Source organism: Diabrotica undecimpunctata, chromosome 8, assembly GCF_040954645.1.
Source record: "Diabrotica undecimpunctata isolate CICGRU chromosome 8, icDiaUnde3, whole genome shotgun sequence".
In the NCBI taxonomy this organism is placed as follows: domain Eukaryota; kingdom Metazoa; phylum Arthropoda; class Insecta; order Coleoptera; family Chrysomelidae; genus Diabrotica; species Diabrotica undecimpunctata.
This window is the reverse complement of record NC_092810.1, coordinates 113,076,693-113,097,328: the sequence shown is the minus strand read 5'-3', so window position 1 is coordinate 113,097,328 and position 20,636 is coordinate 113,076,693. Positions and strand designations below refer to the sequence as shown.

Here is a 20,636-nt window from a genome sequence, read left to right as displayed (position 1 = left end):
GATAAAAATAAAAGACTACCAAAAGAATACTCAAAAACCAAAAGGCACCTATAAGACGGCTTTATATATCCCAGAAAAACTGCTTAATAAAACTTAACCTACAAAGCTGTATAAAGGATGATTATGGCTTGAATATAAATTAAATTATTTGTGTCTTTTTAGGAATATTTTTATATTATAAACTATGCAATGATAATGTCAAATAATAAATGTGGAAATGTATAAAATAACACTTCCAATGATATATAAATTTCCCAACTTGGTCTAATTACGCTTTTTCTTGATGGCTGTATACATACGAATTAAAAAAGATGATTTTAAATCCAATTCTGTACACATATGCAGGTATTGCACTTTCAAATTGCAAATATTTTGATCAATTAACAAGGTAACTTGGAACTCGGTTTTTTCAGCAATTTCAATGAACGTGTTTGAAGTACCACGCTAAATTCATTCCGTATATAAAGACTAACTAACACAGCATTCATCAGTCAGTGCAATTATTTTGTGACAAATAACATTGGATTTAACCGCAATATGTTCGCCAAAGTAAGAAAAATATTTTTATTAACGTTTTGTGTAGGTTATGATATAATGTCGTTAACGTTACTTAAATTTTTGTGTCTTATTTAGTTGCAGCAATTCTAATTCATCAATATCTTATTCGTTGTTTATCTATATATCAATTATTTACTGCAAGTTTTTAATATTCTATTATGTTGCAGTTTGCTATTACATAATAAAACCCTAACGAAAGAATAGAAAAACTTTAAAATAATTGAATATTATCATACTATCTCTATATACTATAGTATCTTTTGTGATTTATTATTTATTTAAATTAAGTGGGTGACTCAAAGAACAATTAAGAAATTATCAATTTTAGAAAAACAAAGAAAACTGTTTACAACTGAAAACAATTGTTTAACCATTGAAGCTACAATTTTTGCTTTCACAGAAGCACTGTATTTACTTTCGACACATAATGGTGATAATGTTCTTTTTCATTCTTCTAGGAATCTAGGCAAAGTGCTTGTTCTATCTTCGGTATCTTCCGAACAGTCACACCACAGTTCTTACGGTCTTTCCATGATTCTTCGCCTTGTTTTTTTTTTGTATGAACCGTGCTCGCATTTGTCGCCAACATTTTTATATTTTCATTTTTCCCTTTGTGAATTTTTTGCCGATTATTCTTTATATTATTTGGATCACTGCTATTTCCGTTATTTACTTTGTTCTGCGCATATCAAGTCTTATAGCTGAATTGTACGTCATAATTGGGCTTATTGCAGTATTGTATACTAGTTTTCTATGTCTATATCCAGATGTGTATTAATCTCTTTTATATGTATTACTTAAGATGAATATCTCTATTACCACATACTTTTAATTCATTGTATGTTTCATTATCATTTTTCAATATTTAACAAGAAATTCTGTGCAATTTGTGAGAGGTTGGTTAAGTTTTTGCTTTGGCCAAATATTACGAGATCGTCAGCATATAATTGGCCTTTTAGTGGAAGTTTTAGATTTCGTAGAACATTATTTATGGCAATTATAGGGCTTATAAGAGATCCCTGAGGGAGCCCATTTTCGAATTCCACTTTTGACGGCAAGATACCATTTACTCGAACTTGCATATACCTTTTATGTAAGAAGATTTTTCTAAATAAAAGACAATATCCTTTAATTTCTAAATCGTATAGTAATCTGATGATACGGTGGCGCTAGGCAGTATCAAAGGCTGTTTCAATATCCAACAATATTGCAGTACATCTTTGTTTAAGGTAGAGGGCTTCATGTACACTGCTTTCTAGGTATGTAATATTGTCTAGACTTAATCCATTTTGTCGGAAACCATTTAGTTCTGGAACAATAATATTTCCATCTTCAAGTGTACGAAGGAGACGATAGTTGACCATTTTTTTCTAATAGTTTGCATACAGTACATGTTAGTGCAATTGGTCTGTAAGGCTCAGTATCTGTTTTGGAATATTTTGGTTTTAATATTGGTATTATAATAGATTCTCTCCACGCTGTTGGAAATTTCTGTTCTGTCCAAATAATATTAAATATATTAAGTAGATAATCGTGTGCATTCTTAGGAAAGACAATTGAGATATTATCTGGACCCTCACTAGTATCTCTAAATATGTTTAACGAATCTTTGTATTTATATATATATATATATATATATATATATATTAAATTTGCAGTTTAAAGCATATTTGTCATCTACAAAGGGTATAATTACATTGCGTTCTTCGTTTTGTGTAAAATTGATAAAATTATTGTTATAATTATTTGTATTAGATCTATTTTTATGATTACTCTTTTATATTTATTTAGTTGAATAATTTTGTTAAAAACCTGTATTCCAGATATTTTTTTGACATTCGTCCACATTTCAGACATAGTGCCCTGTTGTTTATACTGGATACAAATTGTGACCAATTACAAATTGTTTATTTTTAACTGAGCGTTAGATTTAATTATTTTCAATTTTATTTTGTTGTTAAGTGTTTTATATCTTTTGTATTTGTAAAGGCTTATTTGGAAGCTTCAATCGATGCCTTACATTGTTTATTTCACCAAGGAACTGGTTTATGTTTTGTAATAAATTAAGTTTTCTTGATAGTTACCTCGCCTGCATCTAAGATGATGTTGAAGAAAGCTTATATGTCTGTATCAACATTGTTGGATATTTTACAGTGTTTGGCATCTTCTTCTATAAATAGTGGCAAAAACTATCTCAGCTATCGTAGTAAGGAAATGGTACAAAAAGAAAAGTCCATAGGATCAGACTGCTGTTGTAGAAATAAATGTTTTACACTTTTATTTCAAGATGGTGTGAAAAACATTTTTGAGAACTTTTGGAAACTGGGCAACTTTAATATCAAAATTGTATACATATTTGGCTGCATAGAGCTAAAATTTAAAGCTCGTAGTACTACTAAAAGTACATCTTCAGGGCGATGCCACACCGTGATGTATTACATAAGGTCCTCTATGACTGGTAAATTACAAATTTGTAAGAAGACATTCTTAAACATACATGGGTTACAAAACAACAGAGGACGAGTTGATAATGTTGTAAAAAGTATGAAAACTGGTTTATCAACTCCAAAGATAAATGGTAGCGGTTCACACAAAAATCATTAAAGAAAATATACTGATCAACAAATCGGTTTTTTCAGGTCTTTCATTGAATCACTACCTAAGTACGAGAGCCACTACTCTCGTCAAGATAATCCTAACACGTATTTCATGACATTGGAATATACTGTAAAGAAGTGATATGATATTTATAAGCAAGAATGAATACAAGTCAGCAACTATATATCTTCGGATAAATTTAGACGTTTATTTACCAAAGAAGTTATTATTAAGTTTAAAAACCCACAAACAAATACTTGAGTTGTTTGTGACAGCATAAACGTCGCTCTTAAGAATGCTGCTTCAAAAACTGATAAAGGCGCTATACAAGAGTTAAAATTTAAACAAGACTTATATATCACCAAAAAGACAAAGCTGGCCAAAACGCTATAAAAGAAGCGACTCTGGAAGCTTTAACATCTAATGGGATTTATGCTCTAACAATGTTTTTTGATCTTGCCCTATAGCTTCGCAAATTTATTGGTAGACAGTGTTTCTTTCTTGACTTTACAGTATAATATGGACTGTCAATATTTTTATTTGATTTGGTGGACGTTACATTTTTCGCTTTCGATTTCAATTACAGTTACAATGTTTCGTCAAACTCTTGTTCGCTTTCCGAGTCCTCGCGTCTTTGTTTTAAACAGTCTTCCTCATTATCATTACCATTGTCATCATATTCCAAGTCAAGTGCATCATCTGACAAAGCTTCTTCCATGAGTTGTTGTATCCAGGCTTGACATCTTTCGTAACTCATTTTTCTGTAACAGAAACGATTATTGTAGTAATTTTTCTTATGACAACATTCATCAAATAAGAAATATTTGCTAAAATATTAATTTTATAGTATATAATAATATATTACTTTATGAGGCGGAGAGGCATGACTTTTCTTGACGCGCCCGATATTAGAGGGCAAGTAATAGAGGGCATACCGTAATAGAGGCAAGTCAAGAAAAGTCGCTTCTTTGCCGAATAAAGTATACTATTTTTTCTTCAAACGTAGCAATTTTCAACCATAAATAGTACAATTCATATGCTATTTTTACTCGAAATTAACTGTGACAACTATCAAAGTCGTCTAGATGTTAGAAATTAAAATAATTAAGTTGTCGGTGGGATTTGCGTCTCCCTGGTTACAGTTGTTTGACAGTTGTTTGCAATTATTAAAGACAGCTTATTGTTGTTGCAACCGCAAGCGCAAATTTAGTGCGAAAATGGAAAACCTAAACAAAATTGAGTCCGCGGCTAATGATGCAGTAGCACGTTTGGGGCCCTCCAAGTCCGATAAGAACGATAATGCTCAAAAAATTTTAAACCCTCATGATTCGCCAACATCGGGAATGATTGCTGAAAGTTGTTCTCGACCATCAGTATCATCAACAATTACCAATGCGTATCAAGAGTAGGGAACATTTTTGCACGGTTTCAATTTTGAAAATGCCTCATTAACTAATTGTACTTTTAATATTACTATAAATAAAAATGATGTTTAATTGTTGTTAATGACATTTGTATTGTTGCTTTGTGATATGTTTCCTATTGTTGCCATGACAACATTTTTTCCTCCGCCGTAAAGAAATGGGAAAAAAAACTGCTGCCGGCGGAGACATCAAACTTTGACAGGATCAAGTTAGACAAGTAATGTCATCATTATTTGAAGTTTGAAGAAAAAAGTATTTTAAGGATAAAATACTGTCCATACAGCTAATATCATTGTTATAGAAATTATACTTTATTCATGAATATTTTAACAATGACTATCTAATAATATTAGAAATAAGTGAAAAAAGTATGTGAATAAGATTAATTTCTAATAGGAAATAATGAATGTATATATATATATATATATATATATATATATATATATATATATATATATATATGTATATATATATATATATATATATATATATATATATATATATATATATATATATAATTATATATAGGCTGGAAGCCTCAACATCTAATGGGATTTATGCTCTAACATTCGATCTTCAGCAGGCTTTGCTAATTCTGCTCCTGAATTATCAACAGGGCCAACCTTTACAAAAAGAAGTTGTTTTGTTACAATTTCAGCATCCATAGTTTGTATGCCTCCCAGAAGTATTTCTACAGGTAGGAGGCAACAACTGGCAGAGGAGCTGACGAGATTGGAATATTAAACATTTTTCATCCCATGATATAAAAGGTTTCAAACTTATTACCATTTCTGACAAGTGCAGTGGACAAAATAAGAATTGGTCACTGGCCTCGGTTTGGATTTCTCTAGTAGCAGAAGTCCGCTTTAAAGAAATTATTTATGTATTTCCTCAAATTGGGCAGACTATGCTTCTTTTAGATCGAAATTTGCCCTAGTGGAAAAACACATTAGAGCTAACTGCCAATATGTCTTTTCTCTAAAAAAATGTGAAGTAGTTTTACTTGCTTTACAGAAAAAAAAAACAACATTCATAGTATATCGTATAAACCAGGAAGACTTTTTAAAAATTTCTGATATGACGAATTATTTCCAACAGCCAAAACTAGTCGACAATCATCAGACGAGTATCCGAAACGCTGTTAGAATGAGATTTCCAGCTGAAGATCTGGATGTGAGAGTTATCGGACTCATATACTGGGCATTTTACTAGCTTCTCAATAAAAAAAATCAGACCGGTTTAATTTAAAGAACAGTTTCTTAACAAACTAGAAATAAAATATGAAGCTCAGCTTCCCATTGAGGCTGGAAAACTTGAACATGTACTATCATGTTTACAGTGGATATCCTCAGTGCATCATGAGTGTTATATAAATCTACGTGTTAGATCTAATGCTTGAATTTTAAGTTTTGAATTATTTTTTAGTTAAGGACATATTTTCTTCAAAAAACTTTAATTGCTAATGTAACTTGTTGTAATATCTTGAAAAAAATCCAGTGCACTCTTTTATTGTAAATTCGAATTTATTTAGATTAAATTTAATATGTTTATCAACTTAATTTCAGATTTTTATTGCTGTGTGTATGATAGCGTCCGTTCATTGCGGAGCCATTTCGTATATCTCCGGAGGACTTCACCTTGATGATGATCATGGAATTGGTGATTATGGGCATGGAATTTCTCTAGCTAGTCATGCTATTGCTGCTCCAATCGCGATTGCTAAACCTGTAGCTATAGCTAAAGAAACTGTAGTTGATTATAGTGTAAGTAAAATAATTTTTTTATAAAGTGTTTAAAATGAAATTTTTAATACCTCATTCACACTCTTACCTAATACCTCGATGCATATTTCGCCCAATTTTAGCAAGATAAGAGACAACTATATTCATATTTGGCATTTATTTGTGTCTTTTATAGCTGTTGTCCTTTTTATCACACATCCCTATTTTATTGGTAGTTTTGGATCTTTCGTCATCCATTTCTTTTGTCATATCTGGAAAGTGCTATTTCTTGAAAACTATTTATTAGCCACTATCAATGCTATTAGATTTTATCTATGCAAAACAAAAACACGCCATTCAATAGTTTTTTTCGGTTATGCCATATTTTTTTCTTCTTCTTGCTTAAGATTTTTCTGTGTCTCAATATTAATTCATCGCTGTAGTCTCCACTGGGAGGAAAATTCTTCTCACGTGACTATACTATTGACAAAGGAGAACATAGATACATATACCATTTTTCATCAAAAACAAAAACATGTCTCTTATATAGCAATGAATTATAAGACCCTATTCAATTATTTGCCTTTGCTAAGCCTTTCTTCTTTTTAAAGTGTCTTCTAGTCATTTCTCTTTTTGTCAAGACTGTGCTCTCTCTATATTTTAATTTTATAAACATTGCATATTTGGTTCGCCTTATTACATGCTGAAAACACTTTATTACCTACTTTATATGCAATACTTTCTTATTTACAATAGTTTCTATAACATCATCTGGTACGAATTTATGTAAAACTCCAGAACAAGGTGTCAGACAAGGATATATACTGTCACCTCAATTGTTTAATGTGTATCTTCTTCTTCTTATGGTGTCCTAGTCAGTTAGTGGATGTTGACGACAATTCTGGCCAGATTTGTCCAATCCCTTATCTTTTTAAGCCATGAGTATTTCTTTCTTCCGATGCCCCGTTTTCCTTCTATCTGCCCTTCCATAATAAGCTTTAAGAACTGGTACTTCGAATTTCTAAATATATGACCCAGATAAGCAGTTTTTCTTCTTTTTATTATTGGCAGCAATTCTCGTTTTTTGTCCATTCGATTTAATACTTCGACATTTGTTGTGTGATCTGTCCAGGGAATTTTAAGTAGTCTTCTAAATACCCACATTTCAAAGGTCTTCAATCGGTTCATCACATTGGCCTTTATGGTCCAGGTTTCTACACCATATAGCAGTATGGAGTACATGTACCATTTTACGAAGCGATATCGAAGCGTTAAGTTAAGGCTGCTGTTGTTTAATGCATATGAGAACCATATTCTGACAAGAGCGCTTGAAGAATGGGAAAAGGGCATCTCAATAAATGGCCGAAAAATGAACAACCTACGTTTTGCAGATGACACAGCCTTTCTTTCAAATAGTCAAGAAAAGTAATTTATCTCATATGAGTGTTTAAAAACGAAAGTTAAATATTTGGTCTGCAGTTAAACATATGAACAACAAAGATCATGATAGTGTGGATAGACTACATAACAATTATACACATAACCACGATTGACCCGTTTTATGTTGTAAGCTTTTACTTATCATCATCATCATCTTTGGTTCGACAATTCTCTGTCGATCATGGCCTGCTCTAAGACTCGTCGCTATTCTGTTCGGCTTCTAGCAACGTGTTCCCATCTTCTGATCTCTAGTATCCCTAAGTCGGTCTCAACTCATCTAACCACCTAATTCGCGGTCAGCCTCTGCTTCTTCTTCCTATAGGTGTTCCTGTCGTTAGCATTTGTAGCAATCATATTGTCAGGCATTCTTATTATGGGTCCTGCCCATCTAAGTGGCTGTATTTTAATGAACGTTACCACAACTGGTTCATTAAAGAGTTGGTATAATTCGAAATTATATCTTTTGCGCCACTGCTCTTTATCTTTTATAACTCCAAATATTTTGCAGAGTATCTTACACTCGAATATTTCCAGAAGTATTTCATCCTTCTACGTTAAAGTCTATTTTTCCGCCCCATATGTGAGAACCGGCATCAGCAATGTTTTATACAATAATTTAAGTGTTTTTTTTGGATATTTCTTACCTGGAATTGTTTTTGGAGTCCATAGTATGCGCTATTTGTAAAGTTTATTCGACTTTTAATTTCTTCGTTTGTTGACAGCTTCACATAGCCAAGGTATGTGAAGCTGTCAACACGTTCAAAGATATGACTTCCAAAGACAAGAGCTTTTACTTATATCTGGATTATTTATTACAAACACAGAGTCACTCCAGGAAGAAATAAAACGTAGATGTGGTCTAGCAAAATTATCCGTGGGAAAGATGGCTAAACTATGGAAGGAATTTCAAATTTCACAATCTCTTCTGATCCAGTTGATCCATCTTCAAAATAAGATGGATTAACTGCTTAATATTCCCAATACTGACATACTATTGTGAATCTTGGATCCTATGACAAGTGGAAAAAAGAAAGACATACTCCACTGAAATTTTCTGTTACAGATGAATATTGCGAATTTTGTAGACCAACCACAGGACTAATAATTCCATTTTAAATGAACTTAAGGTCAGCAAATGACTGTCCAGCACAGTCTATGTGCAACAATTAAAATACTTTGGACACATTAGGAGAACAGACACAGAAAATATGGAAAGACTTATTATCCAAGGAAATGTAAAAGGTCGAAGATCATGAGGAAGATCTCCAAAAAAAAATGGATCGATTAAATTACAGGATTATGAAAAAGATCAATGCCTGAGTTAGAAGAAATTACCAGAGACAGAACTCCCTCCGGGGCTCAGGGCTGAAGAGAAAGGTGTCATCCTCTTGTACGAATTTATGTAAATCTAATTTTTTTAAGTCTTTTTAAGAAGACGTTTTTCTACGCCTTATGATAATGTGAAGATTATGTAGCAATTTAATAATATAGATTTTTTGTTTTTTTCTCATATTTGTATAATATAATTTTGTTTGATTTCCATGAAGGTCGAACTTGTTTCTTCTAAACGGCACCTAATCTCTTCCGTGTGCTATTTATTTTTCTATAAGCATACCCCAGTTTGTATTTTTCTACTTTTTCTATTATTTAATTAAAGACACACTTAGATTTGGTACTAAAATATCATTTCATCGTTATGAATATGACATTAATTTATTAACGGCGTCTTCTTTTTTTTTTTCTTCTGATAATATTAGCAGATGCGTAGCGATTAAGAATGTTAAAATCTTTTCAGGGTTCTTGATAGTCCTTTTACACTATCGATCCGAATACATATCGACCGATCTTTCTTTAATCTTGATTGATCGTTCTTTAGAAGTATATTATATTATTTAGAATAATATTGATGGTGAAAATATGAAGATTAACTTGAAATAAGCAACAGAAAAAGTTATTGGGTACAGTATGCGAAAAGCAAAAAAATTTTGGATGATATGGGAGATCCTAGATAGAATTGAAGAACAGCATAAAGCTAAACTAAAAAATAACAGTACAATATAAGAAAAGGAGTGATATAGAAAACAAAATAAGATAAGCAAAAGAAAACTGAATAGTAGAATAATAATAATAGGCAAAGGGGTAACATGAGCAACATGACTCATTAAATTTCAAACATTTAAGCAGATGGGATGCTTTAGGAATAAAAAACATGATGTTTAAATAAAACAATAGAATATTATCAAACAATATTGAAATTCTCTTGGCTTGGGAAAAATATATTAAAGCCATATCTCGATAAACGATCAGCTATACCAAATCTAACCGATTTAAGCAATTTTTCAGGACCATTTATGCTGGTATCGGAAGTGGAGAATATCATCAAATATATAAAAGACTAAAAGGCCTCAGAAGATAAAATTCGTCGGTGCAGAGATGTCAAAATTATTGAAACCTGGAGATCTATGCCAACTCTATAAAAACTACAGCCGTATAGAGTGAGTCATGCGTTGCTAAAAATTTTTTATTGAAGGATATACAAAAATGCCATTATACTGAATGCAATTGATTACTTAAAACTTTTATGATCTATAGAAGGACATCTTTATAGCGTTGGAAGATAATCAAAAAGCGTTTGACCGCATAAAACATCGTACAATGATGAACACGCTAAGAAATTTGAACTGAATACAAAGGAACAGTAAACTATTCAAAATTTATATTGAAATCAATCTGGAAATCAAAGAATCAAAAGTCAGTGTCGACCTCAAAAAATGCAAATAACCTAATAAGAGGTGTACAGTAGGGCTGTATTTTTTCTCCTCTTCTGATCAATGTCTATGTAGAGGAAATATTCCAGATAAGGTTTTAAAACTAAGCAAGAGAGATAAAAATTACCGGAACATATTAACAACATACGTTATGACATAACAATGCTGTACTCGCAGATAAGTTGATAAAACAAAGTTTATGATCATTAGCAGATAACAAAATCACTAAGCCCAAATATTAGTAGACAGTTTTTTTTATTTACAAACCCGTATCAGTCTGTAAGGCTACTCGCGAAAAAAAGAAAAAGTATTAACAATAATTGAATAGCGTAACAATTAAATTTTGTATAAACAGTTTATTGCTTTTATACAGGGTGGTCCGTAAGTAATTGTACAAACAGAAACCGTAGATTCTGAACTTACGATTTAAGCCAAATTGCTTTAATAAAATGTTGATATTAAGAAAGATACAGGGCGTTAAAATGGAAATTTAAAATTTTATTTTTCGCTATAACTTTTACGTTTGTAAATATTTTTGGACAAAAATTTACAGTTGGATGCTTTAGAGAAGGGTTAATTATAATTTTATACTTACTTTAATGTAACTAATAGAGGGCGCCACATATGTCACATGTGTGGCATAAACTTGCGCTTAACTTTTTTGCTTTTTAAGTTAGCTCTATTTGTGTTAAAAAATATTAAAGACACTACAAAAAAAAGGTGTACTTGTTAGTAACCTAAAAATTCAACCGTTTTCGAGATAAATGCATTTTATAAGTCAGCTGCACAATAATTCTTAGTTTGATATTTGAGCGGTAAAGCACTGAATACCTGTAGATAAGCATAATTCATAGTTTATTCTTATTAAAACAAATCAAAGATGATAATTTAACATCACAAAATGCTTTGTTTTGGGTACTAAATGTCTTATTTGAGAAAAAATATTTCATCTTCTTCTTTAGGTGTCGTGTCCGTATTCAGACGTTGGCCATCATCATGTTTACAATTTCCCTTAGCTATCGCTTCTTAAGTTTCTATAATGGCGTTGTATTACTTTTTCTCTATCGTAAAATGCTACAAACCCAAAATATGTGGTTTATGCAAGATGGTATACCACTACATTCTAGAGATAAGGCAGTTAGAACATACTTAAATACAACTTTTCTGAACGTTGGATTGGTCGTGGTAGTCATATTCCTTGGCAATGTGGTGAGATATTGATATAATTATTTAATTCATAAAAAATCCGAAAAGAATACTTATTATATATTACGTATATTGTTTACCCATTTTTGTTTGGACAAATAGAAACTAGAACACAGGTATTGAATATGCATTTTTACAAAAGCATCATCGTTGTCCTAATAACCGATATTGTTATAAATATAGTAAACACACAGGCAATTTAGTTTAGCATAATATTAGTTAGTTAGTAAATCATAATAGTCCATTTATTCGGGATGTAATTATAGTTACTCGTAAGTTGTAACGTAATCATATAAATAAGTAATGTCATCGATAGGTTATTCCGTGTGTGTATAAGTAACCAATGAACCAGATACATCACAGTTTAATAAATTATTTAACTTCTGCGACAAATAAGATGTAGTTCCATAATATACCATTAGATTTGGATATGTATCCAAAATAATACATTCATCCATTATACATTATAGCCACCACGTAGCCCCGAATTTAATCCGCTTGATTTTGGTGTATGGGGAGCATTAAAACAACGTGTCTATAAGAATCCCATAAACATTTACAACCAACTATGGGAAGAAATAAATACTGCAGCAGTTCCTTTAGAACCAATGATGATATTTAATATGAGACGATCTTTTATGGAATATATTGACAAATGAATTAAAGAAAATGGTGGACATATCGAACATTTACTTTGACAAAAAATGTTATGTTATTTAGTTTAACTATTTCTTAATTTGGTTTGTAAGCAAAATGTTTTGATTATGACTTTAATTTAACATAAAACGTAAAATGTTTGACGTAAAATCCTATTATTAATTATCCTGCTGATATATTTATTTTATTTAATATTTCGTTAACTATTACCTTTATTTAAAGGTATTTTATACCAAAATTCAGAAGTATTAATGTTTTTGTCTATTTTTTCTTCGTTGCCTGGAGTAATTGCCTTAGATCAGAATTATGCAACTGATTTTTAAAATGCGATTATCTCGAAAACTGTTAAGTTTTGAAGTTATTAACAAGTATATCTTTTGTTTGTTAAAATATTGTATCTTTTATATTATTATATAATATTTTTTATCCCAAATACAGGTAACTTAAAGAGCAAAAAAGTTAAGTGCAAATTTATACTACATATGTGGCATAAGTGGCGCCTTCTATCAGTTACATCAAAGTGTGAATCAAATTATAATTTCTCATATTTAATAGTACCCAATTGTAAATTTTTATACATAAATGTTTAAAAACATGAAAGTTATAGCGAAAAATAAAATTTTAATTTTGCACTTTAACACCCTGTATCTTTCTTAATATCAACATTTTATTAAAGCAATTTGGCTTAAATTGTAATATTTTAAAGTGTAAAATCTACTGTTTCTTTTTGTACAATTACTTAAGGACCACCCTGTATATTGGATAATCACTTTGGCACCCCACTTTAAGAATAGTTCTCTCAAATTCTCCGGGATTCCGAATTTACATCTTTCCGCACTGTGTAACGGGCACTCCACTACTTAGAAGGTGTTTTACTGTTAGCGGGGTCTGGCAAGCATAACACTTCGGTTGGGGATCCCTTGTCATCAGATGTCCATGCGTAAGGCGACTATAACCAAGCCGCAGTCGTGATGATGATAACCTGAGAAAAACGATTGGTGGAACTATCAGACCATGGTTGAAATATTGGTTTCATCTCAAGTAATTTTTCATGTTTTTTGTACCATCTGCTATTCCATATGTAAACCATTTTGCTGTGGAAATATGATTTGAGATTTGTCGCTGGAGTTTTTGGATAGAACTCAATAGTTATGTCATCTAAGCCTTCTCGTGCATATTTATCCGCCAGATCGTTTCTCGTGATTCCAATATGAGATGGCACCCACAGGAAAGCAATGTTTCTGTGATTTAGGTTGTGCAATTCTTGTTTAATGAGTTTGGCTACAGGATAGGAAGAATAGATTTTTGAGATGATTTCTAGAGAACTTAGGGAGTCAGTAATTATTAAGAAGTTAGTTTTAGCACATTTTGTAACATGACATATGGCTTTATATATTGCAAAGAGCTCTCCTGTTAAAATAGTATTAGTCTCCGCTAGTTTATATTTCTTTATTTTATCCTTTGTTATGAAGGCAGATGCTACACAACGTTCTGTTCTAGATCCATCTGTAAATAACTGTTTGAAGGAAGAAAATGGAGAAATTAAGGTTTGATATTTAGAATTAATTAGATGGCGATTGCTTTTTTTTTATTTTCTGATAATAGATCTAAATTTATGTAAGCAGAAAATATTAGCCAAGAAGGGGAAGTTGGCATATTGGTAGGATAGATTTCGAGGATTTTAAGGTTTAATTCATTTATGATTCGTCTGCATCTTTCGTACAAGTGAATGTGGGTTTTTGCGTGCTGGATATTCGAGCAACGAATGGTTTGATGATATTGTAAAGAGTACCGCTTCAATGCATATGAGAGCATTAATTCCTGTCTTATTAAATCTAATGGTGGTTCACTGAGTTCGGCCTGAATACTTAAGATCGGGGTTGTTCTAAATGCACCGCTTATTATTCTAAGAGCGTTATTTTGAATGATGTCTAAAACTTTTAGAGTTGATGTTGAAGCAAACGAGTAAGCGTGACATTCATAATCGATCTTGGAGCGGATCAGATTTTTATATAATATGAGTAGAGTTGTACCGTCCGCTACTCAGTTCGAACCAGAAAGACATTTTAAGAAGTTTAATCTTTTTTGACATATAGCTGTATGTATGACATATTGAAGCGGTACTTGATGTGGTCCTTCCAGGTTAGAGGTTGATCAAATATTAAACCTAGGTATTTAATTGTATTTACATATTCAAGTGTCTGACCCCCAAGTTTCAAAGTAGGTATTTCTTTTATCTGTTTTGGTCTCTTTGAGAATATGATGCAGCGAGTTTTAGATGAAGCAAATTGAAAACCACTCCTTCTAGACCATGCTATAAATTTATTGAGTTGATCTTGTAGTAATTTGGCCATACTCTGTATATTGTTTCCATTTAACAATAATATAAAATCATTAGTAGACAGTAAATCTTTGGAAATAGTCTACAAGTTAAAACACCTTGAATGCACTATAAATAAAAAAAGATCAGCATTGGTTAAATTCCAAAAATTTTAATGAGGGAAGCAGATTTCATATACATTCAAAATACATTGATAATAGGTTGCCAGTCAAAAAGTGACCGCAATAGTTTTTTAATTAAATTAATGGTGATTAATTCTTCAATAAAAATTTTATTTCATTAATTTTTTAAATAAAATACGCTGCTCATGATGTATATGCATGTTTTTTTTTGTATTAAATTATAGCTATTTTTTTTTAATATGATTATATAAGGTTGTCTGAGAAAAAATGGTCGCAAATTAGGGTTGCCAGCTGTTAAAGGCGCGAGTTATCAAAGACAAAGTTAAAGAAAGCTAGCATGTAACGCCACTAGTTTGACAGGGATAAAAGGTTATACAGTGGTTACGTTGATTAAAGTAAAGTTTCCATTTTAGAAAACTGAAACAGTGTATTTATAAGTAGATGTATATAATATGTATATTTTTAAAATGTAAATTTCATGTTTATTGCCAATAGAATGTCCATTTTTTGCAAATTGATATCCAATATTCTGATGAAAATGGTTTGTACTTATGTTTTTTGTTTTTTTCTTTTTATGTAAGAAGTTCAAACATGTAGAAAAATAATTAACATTACTTTTTCTGATTTCCTACTTAACACAGTTTTAATATTTAGGCACCAGCACACTATGAATTTAAATATGGAGTAGAAGATGCTCACACTGGTGACAGAAAACAACAGTCCGAAGTTCGAGTGGGCGATTCCGTCAAAGGAGAATATTCTCTTGCTGAACCTGATGGCACAATTAGAGTAGTTAAGTATACTGCTGATCCTCACAACGGATTCAATGCTGTAGTCAGTAGGATAGGTAAGAAATAGATATTTAGTTATAGAGGGTTTTAGAATATATGAAGTAAGCAAAGTAAAGACTAAGTATTGGGAACTTTTTGTTTAAATTATAATGTCAAAGTTTCTAAGAAAAAGTTACACTCAAGTTGAAAAATTCAAATATTTCTGGCAGTACCTCAAGTAGTAATTTTTTAACGCGTATATGTGTGTGTTTAGATTTTCCAGCTCTTCAACGTCATTCCTATCACCATAAACTGGCGTAGCCTAATTTAAATCGTAGATCCATTTTTAATTTTAACAACTAGCTATTAAACTTTCTTGTTATTTTGGCCACGCTTAGGTTTGAATTATGAAACCTCTGAACTTTTCACATCGATATTAGTGATTTGGTGCACTAGTATTCTACTATTTTTGTCTTTTTTTGTGAATAAGTGACAGATTAATTAATTGAAATATTTCTAGATATATTAGATCATCATCATCATAAGTGGCTCGACAATCTGTTGTAGATCTTAGCCAGCTCACAAAGAAGTCGCCACTCCTGTCGATTCCTCGCAACTTCACTCCATCTTCTGACCCTTAAAATCTGTAGGTCTTCTTCCACATCATCAATCCATCTCATTCGTGGTCGTCCTCTGCTTCTTGTGCCCCTGGTTTTGAAAATGTTTATCTCTTCGTGTATTCGTGATCTGACATCCTAGCAATGTATCCAGCCCATCGAAGTCTCTGCACTTTAACGAGTTTCACAATATCTGGATCGTGACAGCTTTGTCTCTTTTTGTGAGTAAGTGACAGCTTAATTGATTGAAATATTTCTAGATGTATTAGATATTTTATGAGTTATTGGTGAACACATTTAGGAAAATAAAATAGATTAATTTTTTTTTTCTTTTTGGGGTATTATAAAATATTCCATTTTAAAAACATATTGGGAAAAGACAGTAAAGATTAAACTTAAAAGGAAAGAATTGCTAGATGCAGGATAGGAATAATTAGGTTCCCAATTTGAAATTTATTGATTTCAATGTTCGCTAAAGCACTAATGTTATAAACTTTTTTTGGACTGTGTAAAATTATTGATGGTTCCCATTAGATGAAGGGTAGTTATAATTGAATAATTTTTTCATTTTAAAAATGTGACAAAGCAATATTTATGCACTATATAAACGTTGAAGTATAAAGAAGTGGGGTTAGATGATAGGGACTTAAGAATCATTTATAATTTATATTACAACCAAACAGCCAATATTAAAGTGGATGACCAATTGACAGAGGCAGTCTCCATGGATAGAGGAGTGAGGCAAGGATGCATTCTGTCCCCGGTGTTATTTAATATATACTCTGAATATATCTTCGAGCAAGCGCTAGGCGAACTACAAAAAGGCGTATTAGTCAACGAAATACGTCTAAACAACATTAGATATGCCGACGACGCAGTAGTTTTTGCAGATAGTCTGGACGGTTTGCAAAGAATAATGTCGCGTATATCAGATATAAGTAGAGAACACGGACTTGATCTTAATACGAAGAAAACAAAGTACATGGTAGTCAGTAAGCGCGTAATATTAAATACACAGCTTTTGGTTAACCAACATCCAATTGACAGAGTGGACAGCTACATATACCTTGGTACCAACATTAACAGAAAATGGGATCACTCCAGTGAAATAAAACAACGCATAGGAAAAGCGAGATCAGCGTTCATAATGATGAAGTCTCTTTTCAGAAGTCACGATTTACCACTTGCTACCAAAATCTCTCTCATTAGATGCTATGTATTTTCTACGTTATTATACGGAGTAGAGGCCTGGACACTTTCCGACGCTTCTTTAAGAAAACTCGAGGCATTCGAGATGTGGTATTACAGGCGTATTTTAAGAATTTCATGGGTGGATCGTGTGACTAATGTTAATGTTAAGGAATGCGAGATTATTAACACCATCAAAGAGCGCAAACTAGAATATCTTGGCCATGTTATGAGTAATGAACAGAGATACGGCTTGTTGCAACTCATTCTTCAGGGCAAGGTATTTGGAAAGAGAGGACCAGGGAGAAGAAGAATATCTTGGCTTCAAAACCTGAGAAAGTGGTTTAATACATCGACAACCGGACTATTCAGAATAGCAGCAAGCAAAGTTAGGATCGCCAACATCCGGAATGGATAGGCATCGTAAGAAAAAGAAGATATAAACGTTCTTGTTTTTTGCTCAATTTACAACCGTGGAAAATCTCCATAGATTTATTTATAAATACAAACGTTAATTTGCCTATACTTCTCTATTTATGTTTTTATTGTTTATATCTGATAAAGGTTGTTATTTGAAAAAGAAAAGTCGATAATTTCTAATCTTTTATTGAACTATATCTCTAAAACACAAAAAAGGTCTTTATGTATGAATTGTCTCTTATTCTAATTATTATAAAGCAGATAACTACCTCTATTTTTTGAGAGCCTCACATTTCAATCTAAAGTTTAATAGAGTAATAACAAAACTTAAATACTGCCGAACTGCTGTACATATTGCGGAGTTTAAAGCATTGCAATAGTTTATTAGTGTTTAATAATTAGCTTAACTGTTTACAGAAGGTAAAAAATTCAGTCGATAGTATTTCTTCGTCGATAAAATTACATTTTTTATTGTGTCCACTTTATTAACAATGTGTCCTTAGCATACGTAAAGTTTTTTGACAAATATTGTTGACATGTAATAATTCTCTTCAGCAAGAAAATACCTTTAATATTAATTTACTGTAACGAGTAGGTTCTATTGAACATACTATTATTATCTGACTAAATCTATTACTTAAGTCGGTTAGTTTGAATCGTTTTAATCTACGCACTTCACCTATAGTCTCATGTAATTCGATTAAGGATTTTAAGCTTTTAGTTAATAGCAGCACCCCAAAATTCTATTTCGTAAGTCCATAATGGCTTTAGGATTGATTTGTACATTAGGAGTTTAGTTTCTGTTTTTAGTCTGAATTTCTTGCCAATCGGCCAGTACATTTGAAACAGTTTTAATCCCAAATGTTTAAGTTAGCTAACTACAGTTAGCCCTAGATTCCAGCACAGATCAGAGGTAATGTAAGTCGATAAAACCTCACCAGCTACAGGGGGTCATGTAAGATGCCCCCATTTTCAGTTTTTATTAATCAACAAGTTAACAGTCTATTGCATTTACCTTTATAAATACCATGAGGATTGTTTTTTAATACTGATGTCCTTCCAATGTTTTTATGTGGCCATACAATGTTTTTAACAACTTTTTATTAAACTCATGATGGAATGATTCAATTCCGAAAAGATCTTCTTTAAAATAAAAATTTTAAGCTTTTAATAAGCATTTTTTATACCTTAATACACAGGAACACCACGTGCTTTGTATTGAATAGGTATACTAGACACTCCTGGATATCTCCACTTCATGGTTTGTTCCAGTTTCACTTTTAATTTTGGTTTTATCCTATCTTCTATAAGGTTGTACAAATATCAATCAATCAAGCATTTCCCCAGTTTCCTGCAGTTTTCGTTGTTGATGATCCTTTTCTAAGTTCATTTATATTTCTTGGAATCTCTTATACCGTCATATTCTACTTCTAGTTCCATTGTGTAATACAATTTTGATAAATGAAAAAACAGCTGTTAACAACTTTATTGAATATTAAACACAATTTCTAAATTTCTTAAGAATTAAGAATTTCAAAACATATATTGATTAAATTTATAATGTGAATTTTTAAATTGAAAAAGCACATGATTTTACATATTTATATATTACAAAGCTCTAAATATTTTGTAACCCAATACTTTGTATTTTATAGGTAAAGCAGTACACCCACAGGTAGTCCACAAGGTTGTACAACCAGTTGTAGCTAAAACCTTGTTAGCTGCTCCAGTATACACTAAAGCATTAGTCAGTCACGATCTAGGACTGAACTTAGACGGCTACCATTGATGTAGACATTCTTGGATTGGATCTAAGTGCCATTGTTGACATTCTTACCTACATGTTGCATTGTATTACTGATTTTGTTGTATATATTTTTAAGTTATTTTATAATAAATATGGTTAAAAAATAAATATTTTCAGTTATTTATTATATTTTATACATGTATTTATAATCTACTAGTTGACATACTGAAAGACTTACAACAACTCTTAAACTATTAAACTACGTAAAAATAATAGTAAAAAGATTTTGCTCAATTTAATTATTAAAAAGGCCAAGCAACTAGTAGTAATGAAGCAAAGGTATGTGTTCGATGTTCTGGAATGTGTCGGAAAACCAATAGAAACCTTTTTATAGAGCTAATAACAGGACTGCCCATTTAAACACGAAAAAGAGAAACATCAAAGAAGCAGCACTGATCATACTCATAGGGAAAAAAGTGGAGCAAATCCATAAGGTGAATATAACAGATTTTGGTTGCCAATACTAAAAAAAGAAGTCAGCAACAAGAACATACCAACTATGGCGGAGTAAAGGAAGTCGCAGGCATTATATCTACAATCATAAACAATATATATGTACCACACAATACATAAACACAATACACGAACACTCACACGCACACACATGCACACACACATAGGTACACACACACACATACACACACACACGTCCACACACACACACACACACACACCTATTGCATTTGCAAATAATGCAAAAGCACACATAACAATCACAATTTAAAGTTCCATGGGGCAAAAATCTACCCTCGTATTTTTTCATCCAAAGCAAGGCTGTTGCATACAACATTGGGGCCAAGTAAGTCAACTTTCAATTTTCCCTCTTCAACAACTTTGGCGGTTATACATCCTTTTTTAACACACTTATTGAATAATATTTTTTTGAAACCAATTTCCAGAGTGGAAATCGAAACGTCAAATTTTTAGTTAAAAATGTAATTTTCACTACAATCAATTGTGGCTGAATCACACATAAATATAAACTTTAACTTAAATCAA

General features: G+C 31.6%; 1 protein-coding gene across 1 annotated transcript; it reads left to right on the top strand.

Annotated features, from left to right (window-relative positions):
* The first annotated feature begins 503 nt into the window (after nucleotides 1–503).
* LOC140447860 (cuticle protein 7-like) lies at nucleotides 504–19,714 on the top strand. The gene is made up of 4 exons (XM_072540770.1): nucleotides 504–549; nucleotides 6,146–6,343; nucleotides 15,490–15,682; nucleotides 19,486–19,714. Exons 1-4 carry the CDS (start codon nucleotides 538–540, stop codon nucleotides 19,617–19,619), a joined length of 537 nt encoding a protein of 178 aa, XP_072396871.1. The 5' UTR covers nucleotides 504–537; the 3' UTR covers nucleotides 19,620–19,714.
* Nucleotides 19,715–20,636: the final 922 nt, after the last annotated feature.